This window comes from Condylura cristata, unplaced genomic scaffold (assembly GCF_000260355.1).
Source record: "Condylura cristata isolate star-nosed mole 26May11 unplaced genomic scaffold, ConCri1.0 scaffold00001, whole genome shotgun sequence".
Taxonomy (NCBI): domain Eukaryota; kingdom Metazoa; phylum Chordata; class Mammalia; order Eulipotyphla; family Talpidae; genus Condylura; species Condylura cristata.
The window spans coordinates 85,657,741-85,685,613 of NW_004567102.1; the positions used below are offsets into that span (position 1 = coordinate 85,657,741).

General features: G+C 54.0%; 1 protein-coding gene across 6 annotated transcripts in view; it reads left to right on the plus strand.

Annotated features, from left to right (window-relative positions):
• ZDHHC14 (zinc finger, DHHC-type containing 14) overlaps positions 1-27,873 on the plus strand; it is a 184,086-nt gene that overhangs the window by 108,533 nt on the left and 47,680 nt on the right. For 3 of the 6 annotated variants that reach the window (XM_012721990.1, XM_012721999.1, XM_012722003.1), the window contains exon 2: positions 7,342-7,514. In XM_012721990.1, coding sequence (XP_012577444.1) covers positions 7,342-7,514 — 173 coding nt within the window. Of the gene's footprint in view, positions 1-6,967; positions 7,190-7,341; positions 7,515-27,873 lie in introns of those variants that run through there. The other 3 variants (XM_004673952.2, XM_012722001.1, XM_012722007.1) reach the window with 2 other exon arrangements.

The window sequence follows — 27,873 nt, forward strand, 5'->3', positions numbered from 1 at the left end:
GAAGCGGTCACACCTCGGGCGGAGACACAGCCCCAGACCCGACCCCTCTGGGTCAGAAAGCGATTCTGAAAACTGTGAGGGTGTTTTAGCATGACCGTGGCCTATTCATTTCACTCACTTTTAAAACCCTGTGTTCAGCCGTCACATGTGTTAAAATCAGTGTCTGCAAGTCAAATGGCTCTTTCAGTCAACAGAACGCGCAGCTCCCCGGTGAGAGGGAATATGATCTCATTTGGTGGATTTTCTCCAACCGATCCACCCCAGCGTGTGGCCGCCTTAGAACTGAGGAAACACAGTTGTGAACGGCGGGCGCCCTCCTGGGCCGCCCTGCAGAGTGGCCCATTCCAAGGTAAAGACCAAGCCTGGGAATTGCTTTTAGGAGAGCGAATCCCAGTTCTCCCCTCCGACAGAGCCTCCCCCACACCCCCAGTACGCCCTGCAATGTCTAATGGGTCCCGAGGCTGGCCAGTCCCTGCACAGGACCACCAGCCGGGGCTACCAGCCGGGAGGACCCAGCAACGCATCTGGGATGACCGGTCACCTAAGACATCACAGGCCACCGTCAAACAGCCCGTTTAGGGCAGAGAAATACTGGGCTCCTCCGTGATCCCCACACTCCCCAAAGGCCTTGGCTTCAGGAATTTGAAGCGAGACCCCAAAACTCATTGAAACAGCACTGAAACAGCACTGTCTTCTGTAACCAGCCCTCACCAGTTCTCAGAGGACAGGAGGACATCGGGCGATTACACGGCTGACCCCGTAAACTGCCTCTGTCACCTGACCTGTCTGGGTGGCCCCTGGAGGATGACGATGCTGGCTGTGGCCTGCACGCTGGGGGGTGCATGGCCATCTAGCTACCAGGGAGAGGCCTCTTCTCCCATCCTGGCCCTCTGTTCACAGGGCTTCGTGGGGGCCGTGACCCCCGCCCCACTCCTCGGCCCCATGGGAGCGCGCAGGCCCCAAGGAGATGGCTGTGTCTGGACAACCCGCTCTTCCAGCGCCTGGCCTTAGGCCTGCAGGGAGAAAGCCACAGGGCGCATCTCGGCATCCATGCTGAGGACGGCGAAGAGGCGCCGCTCTCAGAGGACAGTGGACAGGCCCGTCCAAGTGACCCCGCAGCTTCTCTGACACCAGACTCTCGGCCTCTGCGCCTTCATGCAGAGATGTCTGCGCTCACCGTGCTCTCTCTCTGCGTGGAGCTTTTTCCACTTCCTCTTGTTATTTCCTCTCTGGTCCACGGCCCGTTCATTTAAATTCAGCCCTCCGGTGTCATAGGGGCGGAGGCACCACTGTGTGCAGTGGGTAAGAAGGGAGCTCGCAAAACACTGGGTGCAGCTGTGAGGTGGCTTGCTCTGGGAAGCTTTATTAAATCGTCTGTTCTTTTTCCCCATCCTGGTGCCGTGAGTGGAGGTTATTTCTGAATCCACTTTTTTCTCAATTTGTCTCCAAGTAACGCGCTTGTCTTTGCTCTGGAGAGGTACAGTTATTTCTAAGTATGTGATTAAGGAACAAATCATAAGATGAATGGTGTTTGTGTCCCTGCCTATAAATGAAAAATACATTTATTTTACAGTGACGCATGTGAAATGCGAAAAGATCCTTTTTTATTACAACCTTTACAACCTCCATTCCTCACGGTGCTGCTCTCTTATTATTTCAAACATATGAGTCATTGACTCAGATGGTTTCATTTTATGATCCTTTGCCTTCACTATTTATTATTGAAATGCATGGCAATCAAAAGCTGCAATTTTAGATAATAAGTTAACTGTGGTTTCTGGAAGCTCATGGAGTGCAGTGTGGACGAAGCCCGGCCACGTTCCTCCCCGGTTTCTCTCTTACTGGACTCCTTATCTTTGTGTGTCAAGATGAGTTCTCATGTCCCCACTTTCATATGCACGACACAGAACAAAAACACCCAGCGCAGGTCACGTGGTCAGAGGTCACGGGCAATGATTAACAGGATGTTTTTTTGGCTTATACTTTCTTTAGCAGGCAAAAAAATGAACGACTGAAATTGTTTTGGAGATTCCCAACTTCTTATTCTAGAAGCCACTTGGTTTTAATGCCTCTGTTACATGTCACAAATATTGCTTTGTTTTTGTTTTTAAGTTAAGTGTTTCCCCAAAGAGTGTGCTGTGGAAATACAAGAGACCCCGTAATAAAGCCCAGGTTTCCTAGCTGAAATATTTCGAAATTAATTTTGTCCTAGGATTTTCATCCAAGGAAACAGTTTGATGTCAAGTTCTACCCTGTGACCACATCTCTAATGTGAATGCAGAAGTAAGGATAAGTGTGGATTCTAGGTGCCCATGTTGTGGATGTGAAATAACCTGGTCATACTTAATGACGACCTGCCCATAACCCCTCCCCAGAAACGCACAAGTAGTCACTTTTCCTAAAATGTTGAGAGGTCGCTATTAGAACTGGAAAAATCCTTCTAATCTTTTGGCAATGCTACCATTTCTAATTATCTGTGGAAGGACCTTTTGCTATTGTTAATGTACAGTGAACGAGCTGACATTTTGATGGCAGGTATTTAAGCATTGTCTCTGGAGTCACCAGCACACGCTGATGTGGGCCCTATCAGGGTGGAAATGCATGCTTCGGGAATTTATTGTTCTGCTGCCATTTTCCCATGAGCTTGATGAGGACGGAGAGGCTTGTACCTACTCCACCAATGCTGGCTTGTATGCAGGTCAGGGTTCTGCAGGCAGACAGCAGACTCCCCGGGTTTGCATCTCCAACGACTGTTCCCACACCTTCTACCAGGAGTCCTCCTCAGGGAGGGTGCTCGAATAGAGACCCCATGCATGCTTGGCCCCCCACTAGCCTGGCTTCTACGGGAGGGGAGCCATCCCAGTCCTGGGCAGCGTCTAGGACATTTGCCCTCCATTGCTTGGGCTGAGGCTGCTTTGTTTTCCCAAACAGAAGCCTCAAGCCATCTTCATGGAGCCCTCCCTGAGTAGGGGCCTCTCTCTATGCTTATAAAGAGTGTCGCCCATGATTTTTTTTTTTAAAAAAGATTTATTTATTTGTACATACAGAACTGGGGTACAGGCCAGAGGCTCAGGGGCAGTTAGAGGCTTCACCAGAGACAGAGCGGGGAGCAGAACAGGCAGATCGATGAAGTACACTGCTGAGGGGAGCAGCGGGTGGGTCAGGAGAGGTCTGCCACGCCATGTGGTCACCTCCGGGGCAGGCGGGAATCGATCTCATGTGAAGTGGCTTTGGCTTCTTAGTGCTGTGCTTTAACCCGCTGCGCCACCAGGGAGGGCCCGCCCATGATTTTTAAAGAGCAATTCGACGTGGTCCCTTGTCACAGGCAGCTGGTAGGAGGGGGCCTGCCCAGGGCACCTCGAGTGGTGACAGCTGTGCCATCACGGGGCGCGTCCTCTCTGGGACTCTGGCTGCAGGGGGTCCGGGCGCTCTTTGTACCTGCAGAGGCTGCTGCACGCCCAGCCTAGTGCACCCCAAAGAATCCTACCTTCCCTCCGGAGAGCCTCTCAGGGCAGAGGTCTGGCCCCGTCTGACAGAAGGGACAGCCCCAGCCAGCCTGGAAGACAGAAGGGAGTTCCAGGCCCAGGTCCACCATTGAGGTGGAGGGGAGGGCTGACCTGATGTTCCTGCTCTTCTGTGCTACAGCAGAAGTTAGGGAACAGACCCCATTCCTTCAGACCCCATCAGACCCCATCTCTACTCAACAAACGTTTCTCAAACATCTACATGCCAGGTGCTGTGCTGAGCCTATGCAGGTCACAATGACCCGGGCCCCGCTCACCACCAGGGCCCCACCCCCCGGCGTGAGGTCAGGATGTGGCAAGTAGCCATGAGTACCCCAGTGAGGAGCAAAAATGCCCTGCTGAGCGTAGGCAAGGGAACCTCAGCCTGGTGGGGCCAGAGCCCCAAGATTCAGGCCTGCAGTGGGCTGTGCCGGTGTCAGGAGTAGCACCCGCCCGGGGACCCTTTATGCACATTAGGTCTGAGTCAGTGCCGCTGTGATGGGTGGGAAGTTTATCCAGCATTTACTGGCGGATTTCGATTCTGAGCTTGGCTCGCCTGTGGGCCAACCGAGTTACACGTCGGAAGCAAAAGAGAAGAAAAGCAAACACAGCAAAGCACCTTCACAAAAGGATTCGAGGGCACCGAAGCAGCCGTCCTGGGAGAAGCCACAGCTCTGAACACCTGGGCAGGTGGCATCCTCCTGGCTGGTCATCTGGCCATATTGTCCAGCTGTGCCTGATGCTGCTCCACAGCTGTTCCAGCTGCTTCCAGTTCAAACTCCACAACACTGCGAACGAGAGAAAACACTGTTTTTATTTTCTGCCGTTACTCCAGTAGGCATTTGTCTGTTGCATTCTCAATTTAAATTCTGGAAAATTCTCTTCTGCATAGCTGATCATTGCCCTAACCGTTCTGTAAAATTGAAACAGCAACAAAAGTCTATCTAAGGTAGATTATTTGAGACTTAAAGAGAAGCAGAACGTATGTGTATGTATGTCAGTACCAAGGCGAATGTCATGCCTTCGCCGCGGCTGTTTATGTTTGAGTATGGCCCATGGCATATTTTCAAGTTTAATGCAGTGCAAAGTTGGTTTTGTATGACAATAAGAACAAAGGTGATGTCACTTTGTGTCTCATCATGACACTGGTGATTTTTAATGGTCCTGGGCCTCTGAGTTCCTTGATGTGAAGTCCAGGTTGACTGCGCAGTCAGATTCATCAATGACTTGGCAGCCTCTGGTGATTATCCCCAGCTTCCTGGGAGCTCCCTGTTGTGATGCAGACACCCCCACTTACCTTCATGAGCTGCCCCGAAAAGGCGCCTGCCCCTTAGGGGCTGCAGTGCTCGGTCAGGCCTGGCCGCGGCCCACAGCCCAGGTCCGAGCTGGATGCCACGGTTAAGGCCATGTCCATGTCACTTGATCTCACGGAGAGAAGGTGGCCATTCCAAGACCTGTATTCGCTGCATGCCTCAAGCTGACATGCCAGCGCCGGCTCACATGCGAGGGGTGAACCTTGGCCACCCCATCTTTTAAGGTGTCTCCCTGTTTGTCAGGCTGCAGGACCCCTTGCAGCGGCAGGCGTCTCATGGAGCCCCTTGCCAGCTGAGGCTGTGTCCTTGTTTCCTACATGTCCATTTAACTCGCTTGAAACCTTTCAGCACCTGAATTTTTTTATTTTAAAGATCTATTTATTTATTCATACAGAACTTGGGTACAGGCCAGAGATGCGGAGGGTGAGAGGCTTCACCAGAGACAGAGTGGGGAGCAGAACAGGCAGACTGACGAAGTCCACTGCTGAGGGAGCAGCGGGCGGGTCAGGAGAGGTCTGCCTGCCATGTGGTCACCTCCGGGGCAGGCGGGGATCGAACTCATGCGGAAGCGGCTTTAGATTCTCAGTGCAGTGCTTTAACCCGCTGCGCCACCAGGGAGGGCCCGTGAATTTTTTTTTTTTTTTTTTTTTTTTTTTACAAAAGCTGAAAGGCCCCTTGCCAGCCTTAATCCTGTCACTTTGGCACCTGATTTCACAGACAGGTTTCCTTAGTCCAGCACTCAGCTGTCCCTTTTCCTATGCGAGTTCTTTCTACCTTCTTACTCTCCTTGCTACATCTTCTCTCTCCTTTTAATTAACTGACTAAATTTTCATTGAGGCGCTATCCGGGTACCCCCAATGGGTGGTGCACCCACCACAGAATCCCGCAGCTGACCCACAGTCCACTGCGCTCCCTTCCCTCTTTGTCCTCACCCCGCCCATCCCCTCCCCCTCTGGAGAGAGATGTTGGCACTGGGTATGCTTTGTATCCTGGAAACCACAGCCTACCTGGCTGGCAGAAAGTTCCCCCTCGGTCACTGTGTCTCCCCTCCCCTTGCTCTCTCTTCTTTTAAAAATTTATTTATCCATGCGTACAAGAGCTGGGTACAGGCCAGAGATGTGGAGGTTAGAGGATTCACCAGAAGCAGAGCGGGGAGCAGAACAGGCAGACTGACGAAGTCCACGCTGAGGGGAGCAGCAGGTCTGCTGAGGTCTGCTGAGCCCTGTGGGTCAGCTCCCTGGCCAGGGATCGAACTCGTGCTGCAGTGGCTGGCGACAGCTTCATAGTGCTGAGACTACCTCCTTGCGCCACCAGGGAGGCTCCTCCTCTCAATTTGTCCGTGTCCCGCCGTCTTGAAGACCCAGTGCTCTGACATCCTTAGTGCCATTGTCAGCAAAGGGGACTGTGGCCTGCGGTCCCCCAAGCCTGGACTCTTGTCATCACGGCCTTGCAGCCCATCAGAGACCTCACTTCTTCTGCAGAAAGCACTGCACAGAAGTGGGGTGCTGGTCCCCCATCTCTGCAGACTCGCCCCTATCGCCCTCCTAGTCACACAGTACTCCTCCCCGTAGTTCTCCTGAGCCCTGGCAGTGCCTCACCTGAGTCGGGCTCTCTGGGGACACATCTTCTCCAGCTGCTTTAATCCATGATTCTGTCACGTTCCTGGACTCGGATGCCCGGGGGATAGACTGGCATGGCCGTGTCCACCCCACTGCCCCCTCCCCGCTCCAAACCTCAGCTTGCCCTTGCTCAGCCTCTGGCCCCTTCGCACAGTCCTGGGCCGTGGCAGTGGGTGGCCATGCAGGGGCTCCAGCTGTAGAGGTTTGAGTTTCCCAGGGGTGCTCCAGGGCGGTCACGCTGCCTGCTGCACATTGCGCATAGGACCAAAGACGGGGACGAGGTTCACAGAACCGAGCCAGGCCACATCCATCTGCTGGGTACAGGTGCCCTCTGGAAGGGCCTCGGCTCTTCCAGCTGCCCACATCCCTCTGGTGATCTTCAGAAAGTGGCCTGCGAGTTCATTTCCACACTTCAAGAACCCCTTGTGGACAGAATAGCTTTGAAATATTGCGAGATGAGTTTTTGCCCTTTAGGGGTCCTCAGCACTATGGACTTGAGTTGCCTGACCCGGGGAGGAGAGACCAGGACCGATGACGACAGTTCCCACTTGGAGTCTTACTTGTACTGTGCTGGGGTCCTCTGGGAGCACCCTGGGGCGGTGTTCTCAGCAGAGACTACAAGCCCAGATCCCTGATTTCGACTGCATAAGCAAGACGCTCTTGATCCTTCTCTGACGGGGAGCAGGGCCTGGCTATACTGGCGTCAAGGGAGGGTTAAATGGCGCGCAGGAGAGAGTCACAGACCTCCCCAAAAGTAAATGCTTCACGTCGATGAATTTTTAATGGAAATCAATTTTGCCGCTCCCAGGAAGCTTTGGGCTTCTTGGCACACGTAGCCTGCTTCCTGTTGTTGACTGACGCTGTGTTTCCTCTCTCCCCCCTCCCCCCTCCCCAATCTGCCGGCAGCTGCCCGTACCTGGCCGTGAACATCACCCCTGCCATCCCCGTGGTCGGAGGCGTCCTGTTCTTCTTCGTGATGGGCACCCTGCTGCGCACCAGCTTCAGTGACCCCGGAGTCCTGCCACGGGCCACACCCGATGAAGCCGCCGACCTGGAAAGGCAAATAGGTAACCCTGAAGGTCTGTCCTTCTCCTCAGGGTGCTCCCCCTGAGCTTGGACACCGTGTGCGGTGACCCACTGAGGTGGCTGCACAGGAGGGCAGGGCCCGTCCAGTGACGAGTAACGGGGAGGAGGCGAAGGCTCCACGCCCCTGGCCCAGGATGACCTGAGGAGGAGGTGGGATGTGGCGAGGTAAGGCCGAGGGGCTGAGGCTTGGAGGGGCTGGTGGCGGCCCAGGGCCGTGCCTGAGCTGCCTCCCCTTGTCTCTGGGAAACCACACGTCTCCGTCCGGCCCGGGGGGCCGCGGCTGGGCTGCAGCTGCGGGCTTTCTAGGCCCATTTCCACTCACTAGAGCTGGCCCCATAGTACCCTGGCCTGCTGTCTTACTATCCAGTCGCGGATGCAGAACTTGCTTTCTTAATGTGTTGCAGGGACATATATTTGTGGTCTGTATCAAGGTGAATATCATTTTTTGTACTTTGATGTCAGAATCCTAGGATACAAATTTCGCAGCAATCCGTGGTAAAGATAGTTGAACAAATCTTCATTCCCTCTCTTTTTTCCTAACTAAAAAGAGGGCTCTTCTTGCTCTTACAAGTCCTAGAGCGATGGTTAATCTAACAAGCGTGGCAGGGAGGTTGTGCTGGCTCAGTGTATGTGAAGTTTGGGTGGGAGAAACCACACGGCAGGATGGCTCACTCCAGCGTCCGCCACCCGTGTGTGTCCCCTCCCGGCCTCGCCGAGCCGGGGGTGAAGTGGCACAGGGCTTCCCTGGCCTCCTTCCCTGGGCGGTGAAGCCCAGCTATGCCCTTTCCTCAGCATCCATCCGCCAGCCCTGCTGCTTATTATCTGGGCGAGGAGAAAAAAAGATTCCACAGTGTGTGGGTGGGTGGGTGGGGGTGACTCGGAAGGAGCAGAGTGGCAAGAGGCTAGGATCCAGGACAGGGCATGCTGATTCCTTACCTGCAGCCTCACGCTTCATGGCGTGTTAATCGTGCATGGAGCCCAGCCCTGGCTACCAAGGAATTCAGCCACCTGCAAGGCAGTTTGCGCGGGAGACTTTCTGGTCACGCTGCCGTCACAAATAGGCCCCTGAGCCCCAGGTGGGTGCAAAGGGAGAGAGTGGCAGAACCAAATTCCTGGGGCCCCGTCTCTTGGCTCAGCCCTGGCTCTGCTGGGGCACCGTGTCCCCAGGGAGAGGCCCCTGGGTCCTCTACCTGGGTTGGCCAGCACATGGTAGGGCCTGTGTCCAGCAGCAAGTGGACAGCCCGTCCCCACTCTGGCCACTAAGCCCTGTCCTTCTGTGGCCTGTTTCTGCTCCCACCTCTCGGTCAGTGCAAGGACAGAGGCAAAGTCAGCAAAGCCAGGGCCCATTTTCTGTCTTCTTTACGGAGCAGGTGATGAACACAGCTGGGCCCTGGGCGAGCAGGTGCCACGGCCGTTCCCGCCGCGCCTCCCTGTTAGTACTGAGGGGGCGCGTGACTCACTGAACTGCTTTTCTTCTTAAAAGTGATAGCCTCAGAGCAGTATTTTTTAACATAAGTACTTTTAAAAACCAGCACGGCCCTCAAGCCCCCAGAGAGTAGATTCTGTATGAGCATGAGAGGCAACAGGATGAAGCCACATTTTGTTTCTGGTGAAGAAAAAGAAGACGGTTTGCGAGACAGGCCTTCGCTGGGCAGACGTGTGCTGCTCCCTGAGGCGATTATAACGCTGGAGAAAACATCAGAAACAGTCACTGCACAGTTCTGAAAGCTCACTGCACCAGGACAAGTTTACTCCTGAAAAACGAGGAAAATGGGTAAGAAGGGGTGTCCGCGCACTGTCTCAGGGGGCGCCACTCTGCACCTTCCACCCCTAAAGAAGGGGCTCCTCCAGGCACACTCTGGAACCCGAAGCCCCTGCCTGAGCGGCTGACGACTGGGAGCTGAGTGGGAAAAAAATCCATAACTGAGATGATTGTGCCTGGAGAAACCAGAAGAACAAGCTAGACTCAAAAAAAAAAAAAAAAAAAAAAAAAACCCACACAGTAGAAACGGAGCCTCAAAGAGCACAAAACAATGAGACAGAAAAATACATCAGCAGAGAAAACCAGTGAGACCAGAAGAGAAATGCAATAAAGGCACAGACCCTGCACTTGGCCACCCCCAGTCCCCCCCTTCACGCCCAGCCCTCCATCCCATCCTTCCTACCCCGTCCCTCCCCATCCCTCCACCCCTTCCACCCCTAGCAATCCCCACCCCTCCACACCCCTCCGTCCTGTCCCTCCCCACCCCTCCACCCCTCCACTCCCCTCCCTCAGCTCTCCCCACCCGTCCTCACCCCTCCACCTCAGCCCTCCCCATCCCAGGACCAAGAAAAAGAGAAGACACAGGTCACCTACTTCATGCACAAAGGAAATGGTTTCTATAGGCCCTTCACCCTATAGAAATTTAATTACTTCAACTTTTTGCTACAGATTAGGCAGTTTTAGATGAATGGGAAAATTCTTGGAAAGCCACAATTACCAAAAAAAACTGACTTGAGAAGAAGTGGAAAATCTGAAGAAACCGTTGTTGAAGAAACCGTTGTTGACATCCGCGTGCACGAGCCACTGGAGCATCAGGCCAGCCGGGGCCCACAAGACCCCCCTGCTCCCCACCCCATGTAGACTGTATCAAGTATCCAGGTCCCTGCGCTGAGGCAGCGAGCAAGAGAGCTATGGGGAGACCTGTCAGGGTGATGGCAATGGCCTAAATTAGATGGTGGTAACAGCCACGCTGTCTCCCTGCCCCGCGCGCTGGACGGGTCCTTACGACTGTCGCGGTGTGTAGGTTACACCACAGCGCGCTGTCCGGAAGGGCGGGAGGAGGTGAGGGGGAGCGCAGGAAGCCGAGGCCTGAGGGCACGGCGCCCCCACGCATCAGCCTCCACTCCATCTTCTTTCAAAATGGAAGACCACATGCGCCTACTCGGTTCCTTTCAGGACTGGCTCGGTGTTAGTATTTTTTGAAGAAAAATTCCCTCTTTTCCCCTCAGTTCTAGCTTCACCCTCCACACAGGCAGACACCGGGAGCCACCTGGAGAGAGAGGAAGGCGGGGCGGGGCGCGGCCGCGGTGCGGCTGTGGGAGCAGAGCCTGTGTCCGCGGTGCACTCAACTAGGAAGGAAAGATGAAGCCTGAGGCTTGGAAACCTGTTTCTGAGTGGAGTCGTTACTTCTAATTACCCGCTGTTCCTCTCGACTTGGAGAAGCTCTGAGGAGCCCCTGAAACCAGCTGCCTGTCGCCTCCACGGGGGTCTGCCCCGACGGAGCAGCTCTCCGGAGCTGTGTGGCGGCAGGCGGCCCTGAGAAGAGGAACTGTGTCTCGCCCTGAGAAGAGGAACTGTGTCTCGGAGTCTGTTACGCGTCTCCTCAGCTTCTCTTCCCTGAGAGAACTTTCCTGATGACTTACCTTGCAGCGACAGTGACACCCATTCCTGCCTGGACACACTACCGGGTCAGAAACCGGGTTTTTCAGTTTGCGCCCTCATGGTAGGAGCTGAACAGCTGAGGGTGGCTGGGATGACGGTCTGAGCTGCTGCTCCATGAACCACAGGCTAGAGCCTTCCATTTCAGGTAGGGCTGGACCTTCCTGGGGATCAAAACAAGGAAAGACACAGCCGTCCCCTTTCATGTTCCACACGCCCAGCTCTTCCCCTCATCCTCTCCTCGCCCCCCCACCCCCACCCCATGCTGGCTGAAGGGAGAGTCGGACATCCTCTGGCTGAGGGAAAGAGCAGGTCTCGGGGCCGCAGGGGAGAGCCGGGGGAGGCAGGCAGGGGTGCTGACTCTGGTCAGAGCTCTGGGCTCAGGAGACCAGAGGGGACCACTGCGGGTGGGACCACAGCTAAGTCTGGTCATTTCGGAGATGAGCAGGGGGTGCAAAGAAGATGGGGGGGGGGCCAGGGCAGCACATCGTCTCAAAACAAAACTGGCAGAAGCTGTCAAGTTAACCAGTCTGACACCCGCCATCGCAATACGCACAAGGTGTCCATGTGTGTCCCCCAGAGTGGACAACTGACCCCAGCGTGGAGAGACTTGGCCGCAGGTTATCAGGTTGCCCAGAGAGGCATCATTAGGCCAAAGATCGAAGAAGCCGTCAAATTTCAAAGCAGGTCTACGGTGACTGTTACTAGGAGAAGTGATCAGCTCACAATGAACACAGCGCAGCTCAACAAAAATCCGCACAGTACCAGATGAAGTCATCAGGAGAAGTAATAATTATGAAGGGGTTCAAAAGGGCTGCTTTCATGTTCTAATTTGTTTTTTAAACCTTAGTTATACATTTTATGCAGATAAGAAATTACTTCAATAAAAGTGATTTTAGTAAAATTAAGACATGGGAAAAACTTGGAAATAGTTTAACTAGAGGAAATTGATTAAGGACTTCAACTGATTGAAGAGTCCTCCAAAAAAAATTTTTTTATTTGTTTATTTATGAATACAGAACTGGGGTACAGGCCAGAGGTGCGGAAGTGAGAGGATTCACCAGAGACAAAGTGGGGAACAGAACAAGCCGACTGACAAAGTACACTGCTGAGGGGAGCAGCGGGCAGGTCAGGAGAGGCCTGCTGCACCCTGTGAGTCACTCCCTGACCAGGGATTGAACTATGCTGCAGTGGCTGTGGAGAGCTTCATAGTGCTGCATTTTAACCCATTGCACCACCAGGGAGGGCCCCAAAACTATTTCAACAAAAATTCATCTTTGGCCCTCCCTGGTGGCGCAGCAGGTTAAAGCACAGCACTAAGAAGAAGTTAAAGCCACTTTTGCATGAATTTGATCCCCGCCCCTGAGATGACCCACATGGCGCAGCAGACCTCTTCTGACCCGCCTGCTGCTCCCCTCAGCACTGTACTTCATCAGTCCTCCTGTTCTGCTCCCCACTCTGCCTCTGGTGAATCCTGTCACCACCCCTGCACCTCTGGCCTGTACCCCAGTTCTGTATGCATAAATAAATAAATCTTCATAAATAAAATTCATCTTTGTCGTAAAATTCCAATTGAAATCCTTCAATTCTGAGACACAGAACTAGGGTGTCTTTTGGGGGAAAAAAAATCTGGCAAGTCAAATTGGTGTGTGAAAACATTGTATCCCCAGGGGGCCCTTCTCAGGCAGAACCTACCAGAACTGCATGATGTCCTGAGGTGCTTCCAGAACCTGCCAGAACTGCGGCTGGTTTCCCCAGCATCAGGCTGCTGTGTACACCGGCCGCTGCATTGGCACTTGGGCTTCCTCTCCCTCCGCCACTGTGGGCAGTTACCCATGGCCACTAAAGCAAACACCCTCCTTGCTTTCCCTGTAAAGTGGTTGGCTGGCCGCTGATGACGAGGTCGACTAACACTGGTATCAGTTTCTCATCTTCTCTGGCTTCTTCGAAGCCTGGTCTCGTTTAACACACTGTCAGCGCGGGACTCAGGCTCCGTCCACGTGCCTATTTCACTTATGAGGAAGTAACCAGTGCTCAGAAGAAGGGATGTGCCAGAGGTGACCGGGCCAGAGCTGGGAGTCCAACACAGAGCTGTCTGTCTCTCGGCCACTCCCAGCACTGCCCGCCACCACTGGCTGCCACCTTGCTGCCTTGGGCCTGGGGCTCACTGGTCAGGCCACGCGCCTCCTTGTCCACAGGCATCTGGTCGCTGCCCAGAGTGTCGCTTCACCCAGCCCTCTGCTTCCCTGCCCCACTGGCTGACTCTCCCGTCACACCCGCAGCTCATAAACCAGCCGGGTCTAGCACCCCGTCACTGGGGAGCTGGGTTTCCAATCCTGGGCCCAAGTGGTTAAAGGAGAAAATCTACAGGAAGACTCCAGCTAGCCCAACACCCCCTCAGAGCTGCCTGAAGACAGGGCCTTGTCCAGCAGGATTCACTGATGTCTACATGTTCTGAGATCTGTGCAAGAGCTGGGGGCAGCCCAACCCTGGGTCTTGTCCTCTAGACCTTCTAGACTTTCCAGGAGAGTGGCTTTCAAAGAAGATGCCACCCCCCCCCCCAAGAATAAAAACGAGTGGATTCCTTGTTTGGGGGAAATGCTAGAATCTTCTCTTGTGGACTAATAAGGGGGAGGAGCGAGTCTCTCGCCCACACCCCCAGCCCATGACTTGAGATGCCACAACCCACTGTGTCTTCAAGAAAATGCCAGGCTGGACAAATGGAAACCAGACGTCACCTTTCAAAACGATGGTGTTCGGGGAAATAAAACAAGATTCTGAAGGGCTTGGTTCTGAGAGGAGAAGGAAGGAGGGCTTTCGTTTTCCTGAAGATTTGGAACCAGGGTGTTTTCATTCTGGGTGTTCACTGAGTGAGGTCAGTGTGATTTCTTCTCCCCATAGACCCCAAACATGGGGTGAGGTGGCCGGTGGGGGGGGAGAGGGCTGGAGCAACTCCATTTCAGCTGTGAGTCTTTTTTCTTGTTTGTGAGGTGAGGGCCCTTCCCGGGGGCCGGCTGGCATGGAGAACTGGGAAAGAACACACAGCATCAGCCTCCTCTCTTTTGGGGTGCCCATTACAGAGTTGTCCTCACCACCACCCAGTGAGCTTTGTGGGTGGCAAGTGGTATTTTCCTCTCCTTCCAGAAGGCGAGGGGTTCACGCTGCTGAGGTCGCCCCGAGCTCTCGGTCCTCGTCCGTGCAGGCACCTGAGTGGCCTCTGTGACCCACCCTCACCCTAGTCCTGCGATGCCACCCCAACTTATGTCGTTTCAGCTCTGGCGTGTGAATCTACAGGTGTGGAATCTTCCTACAGAATTGAGGAACTCCTCTCTAAGCACAGTGGTATCCCTTCAGTTCAGATCAGGAGAGATCTCTCTGTGTCTGCTCTATCTCTGCCTCTGTCTCTGTCCCTCTCCCCAGTCCCCACACACCAGCATCACATTATTTAAAGAGTTTGTGTTAAATCAGCAAAATAATGGCACAGAGCAATGGTGACATGCTTTGCTAAAAAAAAAAAAAAAAAAGTACTGTAATTATAATCAGTTCTCATATAGAAGGCCATGGAAAGGGGGAGGATGATGAAATACCCAGGGTGAGGAAAAGATCAAGTACCAGAGAGCAGCGGAAGCCAGAAGCTGCAAGGAGGGAAGCACAAGATCAAGTGGCATGAAGGGGGTGGAGAAACGGGGCCACGTGGCTGAAGAACATGGTCAAGGCCAGAGCAGGCGTCTGGAGTCTGCTCGGGCGTGTGGGAGGCCCGCCCCAGCACCAGCAAGATGGGAGTCCTGAGGCCCAGACCTTGTGTCCCTGGGCGCCTGCCTCCCTCACTCCAGGTGGGCTGGTGGCTGCCGTGCGAGGAATCGGGGAACATTCCAGCTTACACGGGCCGCAGCTGCCCTGGCGCTCAGCCCGGACACGCCTCAGTGTGCACACGAGGAAGCTGAGGCTTGGAGAGAGGCAGCGCAGACCCTCGGCTCCACAGCTAGTCGGGACGTGGGGTTGGTGCTGCGTCCAGAACAGTGCTGCCCCCAGTGCTCTGAAACTGGCCCCTAGCACCCCGAAGCCCTTGCTCTGCAGCGAGGTCTGAGGAAGCCAACATCTGCCCACCTGGAGATTATCAGGCCGCAGTCACCAGCTGGGCACCCTCAGGCCCCAGTCACCGGCTGGGCCTGCCGCGTCCAGGTGAGGCACCTCCCACACCTCCCCACTGTGGCAAAGACCTTCCTCTCCTTGGAAAGCCTCAGGACTCACCGTTGGCTAACTCGCTCACTCATACTGAGCACCCGGCGCCGGGACCTCCCTGCCGAGCTCTGAGCAAGTGATACCTCATTCTTGCATGCTGCTTGCTAATAGTCACTCTTCAGCAACCCTCTCCTTAGATGCTGCTTCACAGGCTGCAATGTCCATGAACATGTTTGGACTCGGTGAAGTGTGTGGCTCCGAGCTCAGAGTACACGGAGCTACTGATGGAGCCGATGGCCCTTCCCCTTGCTGTGTGACCCTGAGAAGACTTCTAATTCTCTTGGCTTGATTTCAGTGCATGTAAAATAGACTCACGCAGTGCAAGGATCCCATCCAGTGGATGCTCCCATGATTCTAGAAGTAACTCCTTCTTGTTCCTTGATTGGCCATGAAAATCAGGACCCAGACTCTTCACAGGTTGCCTAGCCTATTCTGCTACTTGAACAGAAGGAGGAAGGTAGCCCGGGAATGACTTTTACTGCGCTGCACAGCGCACGACGCGCAGGCACAAGGAGGCTGTAGGTGCAGCAAAGCTGCCCTGGCCCGGGGCCCTGCTGCCTCCTCCCACACGTGATGGCAGCCTCGCTGTAAGTGGGGCGCTCGCTGTAAGTGGGGCGCTCAGGCAGCCACGCAAGGTGCTCGGAGCGACGGACCGGATATACCACCAGGCAGGAATCCGTTTTGGAGGGTCGGCCAAGACAAGGCCCCTCACCCAGGGCTGCTCCGGCTGGCCGAGCTGGCGGAGGCGGAGGCGCGGGGCGTGGATTAGCGTTTCAGGAGACAACCCTCCGGATCAGGTTAATCAGCAGAGCGGGCAGGCTCTTTGTGCTGGGGCGTGAGAGGCATTTTCCTATTCCAAGTGCAGAGTAGCATGAAAGGCAGCTCAGGAACACGGACAAAGACCCAGCCAGGAGAGGAAGTGGAGGGAGGAGGCTCGGCCTGACCGAGCTGGGTGGGGGCGGGGCAGCAGGTGCTGCTCTGGGGCGGAGGAGCCCGCGGATCTGAGAACAAGTTCTGGTCCCAGGAGCAGGGAGGGGCTCTCGGTGGCGGCTCTCTGGGGAGAGCCCACGCCGGCTTCTGGACAGACCCAGCCTCCGCTGGCCGTGCGCACGTGCGTTTGCGGTCACCTCTGGACGCCCGGCCCCACCTACCCCGCTTTGGCGCCTGCTCCGCCTGCCTGGGGGGTGCCCCGAGTGTGCTGGCACCGTGAACACGCAGCGTCGCAAGCTGTGCAAGGCGGTGAACGTGAGCCCTGGAGCCCCGGGAGCTGCTCGGGGCAAAGCAGCTCATGTTGCGCTCCTGAGCTCCCACCTGCCAGAGGCGCCAGCAAGGTGGTAGAGTCCAGGCGGCGCTTTCGGGAGCAGTGGTTACCGCCAGGTGGGGAGGGGTAGACGCTGTGTCCCGCTTTCCCGTTATCCGAATTTGTGTCCTGAGGGGCTTGTGGGAATAGTTGGGCTTATATAAGTGGTCAGAAAAGAAGACCGTTCATTTGGGAGCAGTAGAGTAACATCCTCTAGGAAAATCAGAAGCCCAGAGGGTGGACGCCAGCACGCAAGTCATGGAACTTCGCCTCTCACCTCTGCCAAAGAGCCTGGCCTCGACACAGCGGGTGTCACCCCCACCACGCGGGGCGCCCTCCCCCATGGGTGTTTTCTGAAGGGTCGCTCCAGAGCCAAGTCCTAGCAAGAGGACACCAAGATTGTTCCACAAGATGTACACCTTTGTCAGTCTGACGTTCTGAGGGAGGTTTTTGTCCAGCCAGGGGTCAGTGAGTCCAGAGGTTTCTGACTAGAGCACTCCTTAGGCCGCACGGTTGATTTGGACTTTGAAAGCAGGCAGAGATGAGACCACTCAGAAGGGTGACCTCTGATCCTTGTTTTTTTTTTTAATTTAGGTAAATACACTGTTGGGGTACAAATGAAATCAGCCTGTAGCCCTGCAGGCAGCAGTGATGAACTCAATCACACGTGTGGAGAGTTGACATGGTTATAAACTCCACTGGGGCAGAGCTGGGATGTTTATCCTGCATTAGAGACCTGGGGCGTCAAGAAGAGGAGACGTTATGTGACAGACAAGAAGGGGTGCCCTCACCCTTGTTCTGATTGAGAAGGCGAGAGTCTTACAGAGGCTGTGCTCACCGGTGAACTTATGACGGGATGAGACCACCTCCAACGACTTCTAGGTCATGATAAGGGGGAGCAGCGTTGCTTCCCCAGTTAGGGAAAGGGCAGAAGCTTCCCAGTCTTGAGGGATTTCATTGCTCTGAGTTCAAAATAGTCTGCACACCAGAGCGGGACACCTGGCGGAGACCAGTGATGTGCACCTTGGGGTGTTTGACTTGGCACCTTCATCCCCAAGGCTCAGGTGCACCTGACCTCAGAAGGGCCTTGCACCCAGCACGTCAGGGCCCGGCCATCCGTGGGGGGGAGCGTGGCCTGCGGGGCTGCTGCCACCTCCATGTGCTGCCTGCGAACCCCACAGCGACACCACGGCTTCCCCAGCCGCACCCGCCTCTCCTCGCTCAGCTGTGGACTCCGTGGCAGCAGCGGGCTCAGAGCTCGGTCACTGTGCTCTGTGGGCACCCCATTATATTATGGGGCTCCGAGTTGGGTTTCTAAAGACCTGGTGATAAGAAGAGCCTGAGGAGGCTGGGCGGGCAGGGGATCCAGGGGAGGTTTCCTTCAGAAACTGGGGCTGAAAGGCCTTAGAGACTGAGTCGGAGATCTTCACCCTGGGGGTGCACAGGGCTGAGGTTAATGGTTAGTGAGCCTGGGTGGTGCCGCGGCAGAGGGGTGCTGCACTGCCCACCAGGGGGGAAGCGGAAGCAGAAGGGGTGAGGACGCCCCTGGCGGCTCATCCCAGGAGCCTCTGTGAGAGCTGAGTCCTCTCATCAAGCCTAGGAGACAGGTGCAACTATTATTCCCACTTGCAGCTGGAGAAGCTGACGCATGTAGGGATCAGTAACTTGTGAAGGTCTCCCTGGCCTAAGGGCAGGGTCACAGTTCAAGCCACCCCCACCCCAGCTGAGCTGGTTGCCCAGCTCCTGCCCCCCACCCCGCCACTTGGGGTAGGGGTCCATTAGTAGGGCGCCAAGTAATGGAGTTCTCACCTCTAGGCAGGAGGGGTCTGGAATCCAGGTCGTCAGGAAGTTCGAAATGAGCAAAAAGCTCCCTGACTTTGCAAAAGCATAAGATACCCCAACTTCAGAGGAAGTGGGAGCTAGAGTCCAACAGACACCCCCGTTCCTCTCCCCGAGAGTCAGGATAAGGAGTGTGAGGCTGACGCTGAAGCAGGGCTTGGAGCCAGAGGGGGCAGGCGCAGCCTTGCAGGGGCCTGGGCCCCGGGAGGCACCGGACGGGAGGCTGTGTAGCTGAGGAACAGGCTGAGAGAGGCCCAGGGCCCGTCTTGGACCTGACCGTGGGCTGGGGCGGGTGGGTGTGGACTAAAAGAGAGGAGAGGGAGACCAGCTGGGTCAGAGGATGGGCCTGCATCAGGGAACCAGAGCGCAGAGGGGTGAGAGGGGCCAGCCGAGGGCAGGCCGAGGGCCTGGCTCACGCTTCACGGCCGAGAGCACGACCCAGAGCTGAGCCCTGCAGCCTGGAGCTGCTCTGCTCGCTAACAGACGCTTCATGATCTCGCCTGCCTCGCGGGCTCCTAGAGCTGGATGAGATGGGCCCATGGGCCCAGACACCAGAGAAGGAGGAAGCTTCCCTACGGCCACTAGGTCAGGTCACGAGGGGGAGCTGGAGCCTGGGAACCCCTGAGGAGGCCACGAAGGGGCGAGGACGAGGTTCCAGGCGGTTCTTGTCCCGAGCGTGGCACTAGGCTCTGTGAACCTGCGGGCTCCCCTCCGAGAGAGCAGGCTGGACTGTGCCACGTCCAAGTTCCGGCCTCAGGGGTCACCCGTCAGGAGGGTCTCGGTAGAAGCACACAGAAATGGAGCAGACAGACAGGGCCCGCGTGCTTCTGCGCCTGGCTGTGGCTGCGTGAGCCCAGTGTCACGAGGCCACACTCATCCTCCGGCCAGGCTGGGCTTGTTCTCCAGGAATCCAGCTCTAAGTGTCTGTGCGTCGTTTCTCGTGAGCCGGCCAGCCCCGTCTCAGACTTGGGACCTCACCCCCAGGCCACCAGGGAAAGCACCAGTAATTGATGGAGCAGGAACAGACTAGAAGGAGACCAAGGCTGCACGCAGGGAGGCTGCCTGAGGGCCCCATTATATTATGAGGGCCCCTGAGGGCAGAGAGAGGGATGCTGCCCTGCTCGGCCCCACCCTGATAAACAAGCCGCAGTCGAGCTTTTCCACCCACCGCTAATGATGGGTTTTGACGGCCTGACCCAGAGCTGCTGGTGCGCCGCGGACGCAAACCTCCTATGTCACTGGACATTTCCTAGTTCCCGTTTAGAATACAAAGAAACAAGTGAAATAGTGGTCATCATCTCTAATTTCCACCCAAACTGTTTGATGGTGGGTGGATGTGTAGGGAGGCAGGCCACATTTTGACTCCTCCGGAGCCGTGATGCCTCTGTGCGCAGACCTGCCCCCAGCTCAGGGCAGGAGGACAAGGCTGCTCATCACCAGGATCGGGGGGACATCGATGTCACCTGTCTGGTGCTGACACAGGCATGCAGGTTCTGGTGTGTTCCGTGGCTCTGCTGATGTGCATCACCACGGGGAAGCTAACAACCACTCGGTCCAGAGCCCTAGAGGCGCATCCAGCCACAGCCAAGTCCCGAGGAAAACAAGCTAATCCCCCCAGTGCCAAAGTGGGGCCCAAGTTTGGGTGCGAGCTGGAACTTCCAATAGAAGAGAGGCAGCGCCCGTGGACACAGACTGGGGTCAGGCTGACTCAACAGAAGCCTTGGGACGGTGTTCAAGTTTTATTTCTCTGTCTAAGATCTCCATCCCAGGCCCTGTGATTCCCTTTTTCCTCTTGACCGGCACAGGAGGCCTTAGAATCCTGGCTAAAGGAAAAGGCCCTGGCATTCTGCAGAACTCGCCAGGTAAATCTCGGGGGCAGGAAACCATACCAGATCCCCCTTTGCTTCTCTGGGGTTGCTGAGTGAGAGGGAAGAACTTGCTGGAGAGGAAACATCTGGAAATGAGGCCCGTGCGCTCCCCACTCAGACGCCGGAGGCTGGGTCTCCCCTCCCACTTCTCCTGGGAAATACAGTGAGTGCTTCATTCTAATCACACCTTGTAATTACTACAGCTCAACACGCAGTGTGATGATGGAGAGGTTTCCAGGCTTCCCAGGAAGCTCTCCGGAGACAAAAGCAGTGAGCAACCTCTTCCATGATGATCAATGGTTGCTGGTTTTCCTCCATCAATATTTTAATGCCTGTTTGCACATTTTGGCAATTATGGAGAGAGTCTGGCGGGGATTACGGAAGCAGATTGCAGGGGTGAATCACCAGACTACATAGGCCATGGTGGGCATGCCATCTCAGTGGCGAGGACACTGGCTCCCGGTGGCCCTCTCGGGCGGCTGTCTGGCTGCAGTCAGTGTGGAGTGGCTGGTGTGGCAGTGGCTGGCTGGCTGCTCCTTCTCCTGGAGGCTCAGCGACCCACAGAAACCCTCCAGAGTCAGCCCCTCGCCTTTCTGTATAAACAGCTACACACTTGCGTTGGTGAAAGGATTTGGCAAAGTAGAGACTCCCATCCCTTGTCTACTGCGAGAGCCAAGCCTCTCTGTCATCTCGCAGGCTCCTTCCCGGAAGAGAAGAAAGAACAATTCCTGAATCATGGGGATGTCCTCATTTCTCACCAAACATTCGAGGCACTTGCACTGTTCTGATTTTTCTCACTTCCAGACCTGGGCTGTCAGGAACAGCTTTGTGTAGAACACCAGTTCGAATATCTGCCGGGAACACTTTGGAACCAGTGGAAGGAGTGTGAGGAACTGTCTGTCCACATTGTGTCAAGTTTTAGAAATGAATTTGAGGCACTAAAATAACAAAGTGATGGAAGAAATCCAGTAGAAAAGGATACTGAAGTAGGCACCTGCTTTGCGGAGCTTCAGGCGACAAGACTTAAGCCTTGGTAAACAAATATGAAGGTGTTCATGGCGGACTTATTTATGATCATGTGAAAATAAGAACAAGTTAAATATAGAACCATTGCACAATCAATACATGATTGTAATTTTCCTAATGGCTATTATGCAAGAAATGTTGATTTCAAAACTATTTGTGTTCGTGATGCAGAGAGGTTCCTGAGACTGTTTTCTCGCAGTTCCGTGGGCTTTGTGGGTCAATGAGCGGCGTGAGCGCTTATGATCGTTCAGACAAAAGGGTTCTGGTCCCACAGGTCCGATGGCTTTTTGCAGGGACGGGTCTGAAGTCCCTGGAGCCCAGAAAGGCATGTGGACATCAGTTGGCAGCTGCAAGCTGATGTGGGTGGCTGCACCCCACAGGATGAGTTGGGGTCCAGCACTGACCACAGCTCCTGGCTGTGGGCACCGAGGGAAGCAGGGTCCAGGACCCTGGCTGTGAGAATAGCTGATGCTGGCTACTGATGGCTGCTCCAAGAAAAGGCGCCTGGCCTCAGCGCCCCCTGTTCAGGTCGGGGAAGCCAGCAGCGCTTACCGGGCCCTCCACCTGGAGCCTGTAGAGAGGAGTCTGTGGCAGCTGCCCCACTGGGCTCTCCAGGAGGGATGACGGTCCCGCAGCCACTGTCTGTGACCTTGAGATCCCAGAACTCCTGGGGAGGCACCTAAGCTGCTGTCAAATGCAGACTCCCAGGTCCCTCCCCAGAACCCACAGATGAGCATTTCTAGGAGATAAGGCCTGGAAATCAGCTTCTAGCACATTCTACTCGTGATCCCTTTACTCAGCAATGCTTGTGAATGTCAGCAAATGTCTGTGAAGCACTTTGTATGTCAGGCAGACTGCACAGTAGGGTGGGAGTGGGAGGCTGGCTGGCGGCCCGTGGAGAAGCGGGTGTGTCAGCGGGGAAGTAGCTCATGGCGGGGGATCCCCCTCTTTTGTCTCTTCCTTACCTCCCACCAGCCCCACCCCACCACCCGCCAGCACTCATTCTGTCCAAGACAGGGAAAAATCTAGAAAGCCCTCAAGAGCTCTTTGTTTCCCAGCAGAAACCTGGTCGGGGGTGGGGGAAGGGAGGACACTCAGAAGGGTCAGCGGTCTCAGGACCTTGGCTCCCCAAGGACCCCAGGATGTCTACCAGGCATTCCTCATTCTCCGAATAAGGCAGTCTTTGCCCCCTCTACAAACCTGGGGGGAGCTGAATGATGACCAGGCCTCTGTGGGTGCCTGCCCACCCGCAGGGGTCAGTGTGGCCTGGGAAGTCCCGCCCCGCTCGGCCTGGTCAGAAGGGAGCTGCCGCGTGATCCGGAGTGACTGGTTCCTGCGCGGCCCTGCTCTGAGTGGGTGTGTGTCGGTGGGGGGGGGACATGCAGCCCCTGTCCGTGCACAGGCACATCCTTGGTGCTTGGAAGGTGCTTAGTAGGGAGACGGACAGCCCAGCAAGGCGCTGTCCAGGCAGCGTCTGTCAATGCCGTGCGTGTCAGAGTGAACCTGCTCACTTCCGTCTTTCCGTTTCCTGCACATCTATGAGTGAGGTGGGAGCGGGCAGCAGGCCTCTGGCCAGCAAGGGCTGGCGGGCGCTGCCTGGCCTAAGAGCCTCCCAGAGCACAGGAGAGGTGTGGCAGCTCGCTCACGTTGCCCGCCCTCTCACCCCCATTTCAAAAACGAACAGGCGAGGACTCGGAGGCCAGACCACACTAGCCCAGGGTCAGGCCCTCTGCAGCCGGAGTTTCCTGGGAGCCTGGACAAAAGGGAAGCTCACGTGGGACGGAACGCCTAGTCAGACCTGCCCTGAAAGCAGAAGTCTCGGCGTCTGTCTGAGAATATCAGGAAACTGTGGAGAGAAACTTCCCTGGGGCTCAGAGAATTTCCCAGTCCTACTGCTTCTCTTCTAAATGAACACACGGAAGAACTGAGGGATTCCCACCCTGCTGACCGGTTAAAAAAAAATCGAGATAATCTTTCTCGGCAAAGCTGGCCTGTCCTGGCAGTCTCAGCGGGTTTCTGCCCACCCACAATGGCGGCGGGGTGGGGGCTTCGCTTGGCTAATCAGAGGCATAAAAATCCTCATTCATTCTTCATGTCGACCAAGCCCAGCGCTGAGGAAGTCGCTTCACTTGCCAGAAGGGGAAAGTCACATTCAGTGTGTCTACGTGGAAAGAGGGAAACGTAGGCATTTGGAAATTGTCTTTTCTAATATTCGTGCACATTTTAAAAAATATGTAGAAATCGGTGACCATTGCATCTAATCTTTACACTTGAAAACTGAACTTTGTCCTCATTCAATCCAACACAACGTACACTTCTAAGCTGTGAACGCTCTCGCGTCTCATCCGAAGCCCCGCAAAGAATATAAGACAAAATGAAGTTGCTTTTATCAAAAATCTGGACGATGCTGCTATGGGTCACAAGGGGCTCACTAGCAAATAGTTTATCAGAAGTCTGTCCATCCTCACACTATTTTTGGCTCAAGAGCATATAACCCTTTATTAAAATACCAGTGAGCCCCAGTGAGGGCAGACAAAAAGAATCATGACCGCCGATCTCACCAGCAAACTCAGGCCTCTGGCTGGCCTCCTGCCTGGGCTCCCTCCAGCCATGTCTAGTCCCAGCGGCTGTTCTGAGTCCAGGCAGCTCGTGGGGTCTGTCAGTGAGCTCCCCTGTGCTGCTGCTTGTGAACCCAGCGACACACCCTCCGTGACGCGATCCCAAGTCAGAGTGTTTGAGTGATTTTCTTTTACCACTCTAAGTGAAAGAAACTTACATTCAGTCCATTGGTTTAACGGTGGACTGGATTTTGGTAAAGCATTAAGTATCTACCTCTGTGCTCCACCCTCTGTGCTCCACCACCTCTGCCTGTGGGACTAAAGCAAAGAACAAGCAATGAATTCATGGCGCACACACATGAGTTATTCCGTGTCCCCTCACAGGTGCTGAATAGCACAAAGCAAAATGGTGGTGGTGGAGTCAGAAAGTTGGGGGGCTGAGACCTCAAAACCTCCTCTAGCCCCAACACTGAGGAGCCAGGAACAACTGGGGCCTCTGTCAGGCCCTGATTACGCGGATCTGAGTAACCGGAGAAGCTGAGGTAACTGTCCACTTCTCAGGGCCTGGGTCTGGGCATTCTGGCAGATGAAAAACGCAACACGCAAAGGCACCGAGGACCCTCTCCCTAGAGATGGTGCTTTCCCTAGAGGTGATGCTCTCCCTGGACCGATCACCTGTGCCATGAGGCAGCTGACTTGTGACTGGGCCCACACAGCACAGGGCCCGGGAGTTCACACTCCGAGAGCTACAATGAGGGTTAACCCGACCTGGCGGTGGTCCTGAGTGCAGCCCCTTCTCTGAGCGGCAGGAAGGAAAAACCTCGGAGTCTTACAACCCATCTTTCAGGGAAGTGGAGACAGCGTCTTTCAAAAATATTGATGAGACCTAGGAATTCCAAAGCTGCATCAATTTGCACCTAAATGTATATGAATTGTGGGAAACAAAGCCAGTTCAATCCTTTTTGCAAATGTTTTATGCCTCTTTCCAAAAGGCGTGAGAAAGAAAATTCAAATAAATGTCATGACTGTTTTTAGTGAATTGTCCCAATCAGAGTGTCATAGTGAATATTTGGATATAGTCTGCCAGGGCTTTTTCCCCAAATAGTGTCTTTACATAAACGGAATACTGCGTCGCCATTCTGAAAACGGATTTCCCTGTGATCTGGTTGAATCCACATCGGATCGGATAGGTGTGTGGGTTTCTGTTGTGTGAGCATTTACCAGAAATCGCCTAACCAGTTCGCCCTGTAGACATTTATGATGCTCTTAGTTCTTAATAATAAAAAACAGTGTTGTAACTACTGTTGAAATGAAAGGCCTCAAAGTACCCCACCAGGGGTTATGTGCGTTGTCAGAGTGCCCAGATTCACAGCCAGCTTGTTTCCCAAAAGTTTGAAGTAATTTATTCTCTCCTGAAAACTGCATGAGAATACCCATTCTCCTTCCTCTAAATGCCCTTTGCCTTCATCTGTTTGAAGCTGGGAGGCAGGAAAGCAAATCAAAATCTTTGAAACTAAACATGTCAACCTTCTTTCACTGTGTGGAAGTTGCCTGTTCAGCTTTGGACTTAGGGGAATCTTCTAGTAGCCCTTTTTAAAAAAAGATTTATTTATTTATGCACACAGAACCGGGGTAGAGGCCAGAGGTGCAGGGGGTGAGAGGCTTCACCAGAGACAGAGTGGGGAGCAGAACAGACAGATGGACAAAAACACTGCTGAGGGGAGCAGCGGGCGGGTCAGGAGAGGTCTGCCACACCATGTGGGTGACTCCCTAGCCGGAGATGGAACTCGCGCTGAGGCAGGTTCTCTATGGTTTGCATTTTATATATATTTTACATACAGGTTTTTACATTGATTTGTACTCAACATCACCCATCTTTTTTCTTATGAATTCTGCTCCTCATACATGTTTAGAAAAGACTTCTGTGTCTCTGAACACTTAATACATTGGTATATATTTTTCTAGTCTTATATAGTATGATATTTTACATTTAACTCTTTCAATGTTAAGAGTTTTCAATGTTAAGCACTTCAGGTCCTGCCCCCTAAATGATTAGCTATTTATCCCAGTCCCATGTATTAAATAATCCATATTTTCCCACTGATTTGAAGCACTATACATTTGTGAAATACTGACTCTTCCAGAATGTGGATCGGTTTGAGAATGGAATCTTTTCTTGCCAGGTTTCACTTTTTCCTTGGGAAATCATTTCTCAAAATCATGGTGAGATTTGGATTAGCGCAAAGGAATGTGAAGAGAACTGACATTTAAAATGCAGAATCTTCCACCCCAGGACACATCACTCTCGAATTTTCAAAGCCTGGTTACAATCTCTCGCTGATGTAACTCTCCTGCCTTTGTTCTTGCTGTTAGGTTTGCTCCTAGAGTTTTGTGGTTGTTTTTTCTATTGCAAATGGGATTTTACCCCCTGATAGTTTTCCTTTGGTTTTTAATAAGGTTATTTTAAAAGTCTTTTAACTTTCGGACGGGTGGATGCCTTGATGGACTGCTGGACAGCCAGACAGATTTACGCTACTCCCCTTACTGAAGATCTCGTTCATTTCAACTAATCTATGTTGATCACAAACAAAAGATGTGGTTCGTAATAGACTTTTGGGGGAGTTCAATAGCAGACTTATGAAGTAGCATCCACTATTCTACACAGATGTCCTTAATGTTCTTTTCCTCTGTGCTGAAGATAAAATCTTACAACACGTCCAGGTGAGATAGAAGCCAGTACTTCCAGGCAGCCCTGCTAATGCCCTCAAGTTAATGCCCTCAAGTAAGAGCTTATCCGATTTTCCTGGTGATAAAGATGAGGCGCACATCTTCCTACCCAGGCTTTCTAGCCCTCCGTCCTTTTTCACTTCCTTCTCATCGACTTATCTTAGAATACTGCAGACACTGGCAATCCAAACTGGTAGCGATCATCATGCAATATTTAATGTCTTCTGACAATGCAGAAACTGCAGTCGAAACACACACAAATGTTTCTAGCTTCTGTCTTCAAGTGGGAGAATTGATTTTCACTTAAACAGCACAGCAGTTTTGTGTGTTTGCTCAGAGACCTTTACCACATGGAAGGGAAATTAAAACCTCGCAAGAACAAAGCTAATTTTTTTAAAGATTTATTTATTTATGCAGGTGAGAACTGGGGTGCAGGCCAGAGGTACAGAGGGTGAGAGGTCACCAGAGACAGAGTGGGGAGCAGAACAGGCAGATGGAGGAAGCACACTGCGGAGGGGAGCAGTGGGGAGACTGGAGAGGTCTGTCACACCATGGGGGTCACTCCCTGGCCAGCGATTGAACTCAGGCTGCAGTGGCTGCAGACAGCTTCATAGTGCTGTAACTTAACCCCTTGCACCACCAAGGAGGCCTGAACAAAACTACTTTTATTCCTTTTACATTGAAAAGCAAGACTTTGGCATCCACGCGGGAAAATAGTGTGGCGAAAAATGAGATAGCCACTAATTATTATTTTGCTATCAAAATATGTTTTGGATGAACTCAAACTAAAAAAAAAAATCACATCAAGTACTTTCCTTTTCTTCTGCCTTAAAGTGCATTAATTAGCACCATATGCACATACATGGGTGTGTATGTATGTATCTATCCACAGACCTAAAGGAACTGGGGAACCCCCAAAAGAGCCTTTGACAGCTGAGAACACCCTCGCATCTGAAACTCAAGGTCTGTCCATGAATTACAAGCCCGAGGACTGTAAGCACCCAAATTACTTTACTTTAAATGCGAGAAACGGAGGCACCGTGAAGATGAGACAAATCGCATCGCCAGGCCACGCTCTGCGCCTGCTTCACGGAGCATCTGCTCCCGGAACTGTTTAGGCTGCTTGGCTTAGATGCACGCAATGGTCTTTGCCACAAATTGGGGAGTGCCTTACCACCCGGGGGGAATCCTGCGCACAGCACCCCAGTGTCCCCGGGGAGCAGCCCGGCGGACCAGGCCCCCCAGGCCCCCCAGTGTCCCGGGGAGCAGACCGGCGGACCAGGCCCCTGCAGGCCCCCCAGTGTCTCGGGGGAGCAGCCCGGCGGACCAGGCCCCCGCAGGCCCCCCAGTGTCCCCGGGGAGCAGCCCGGC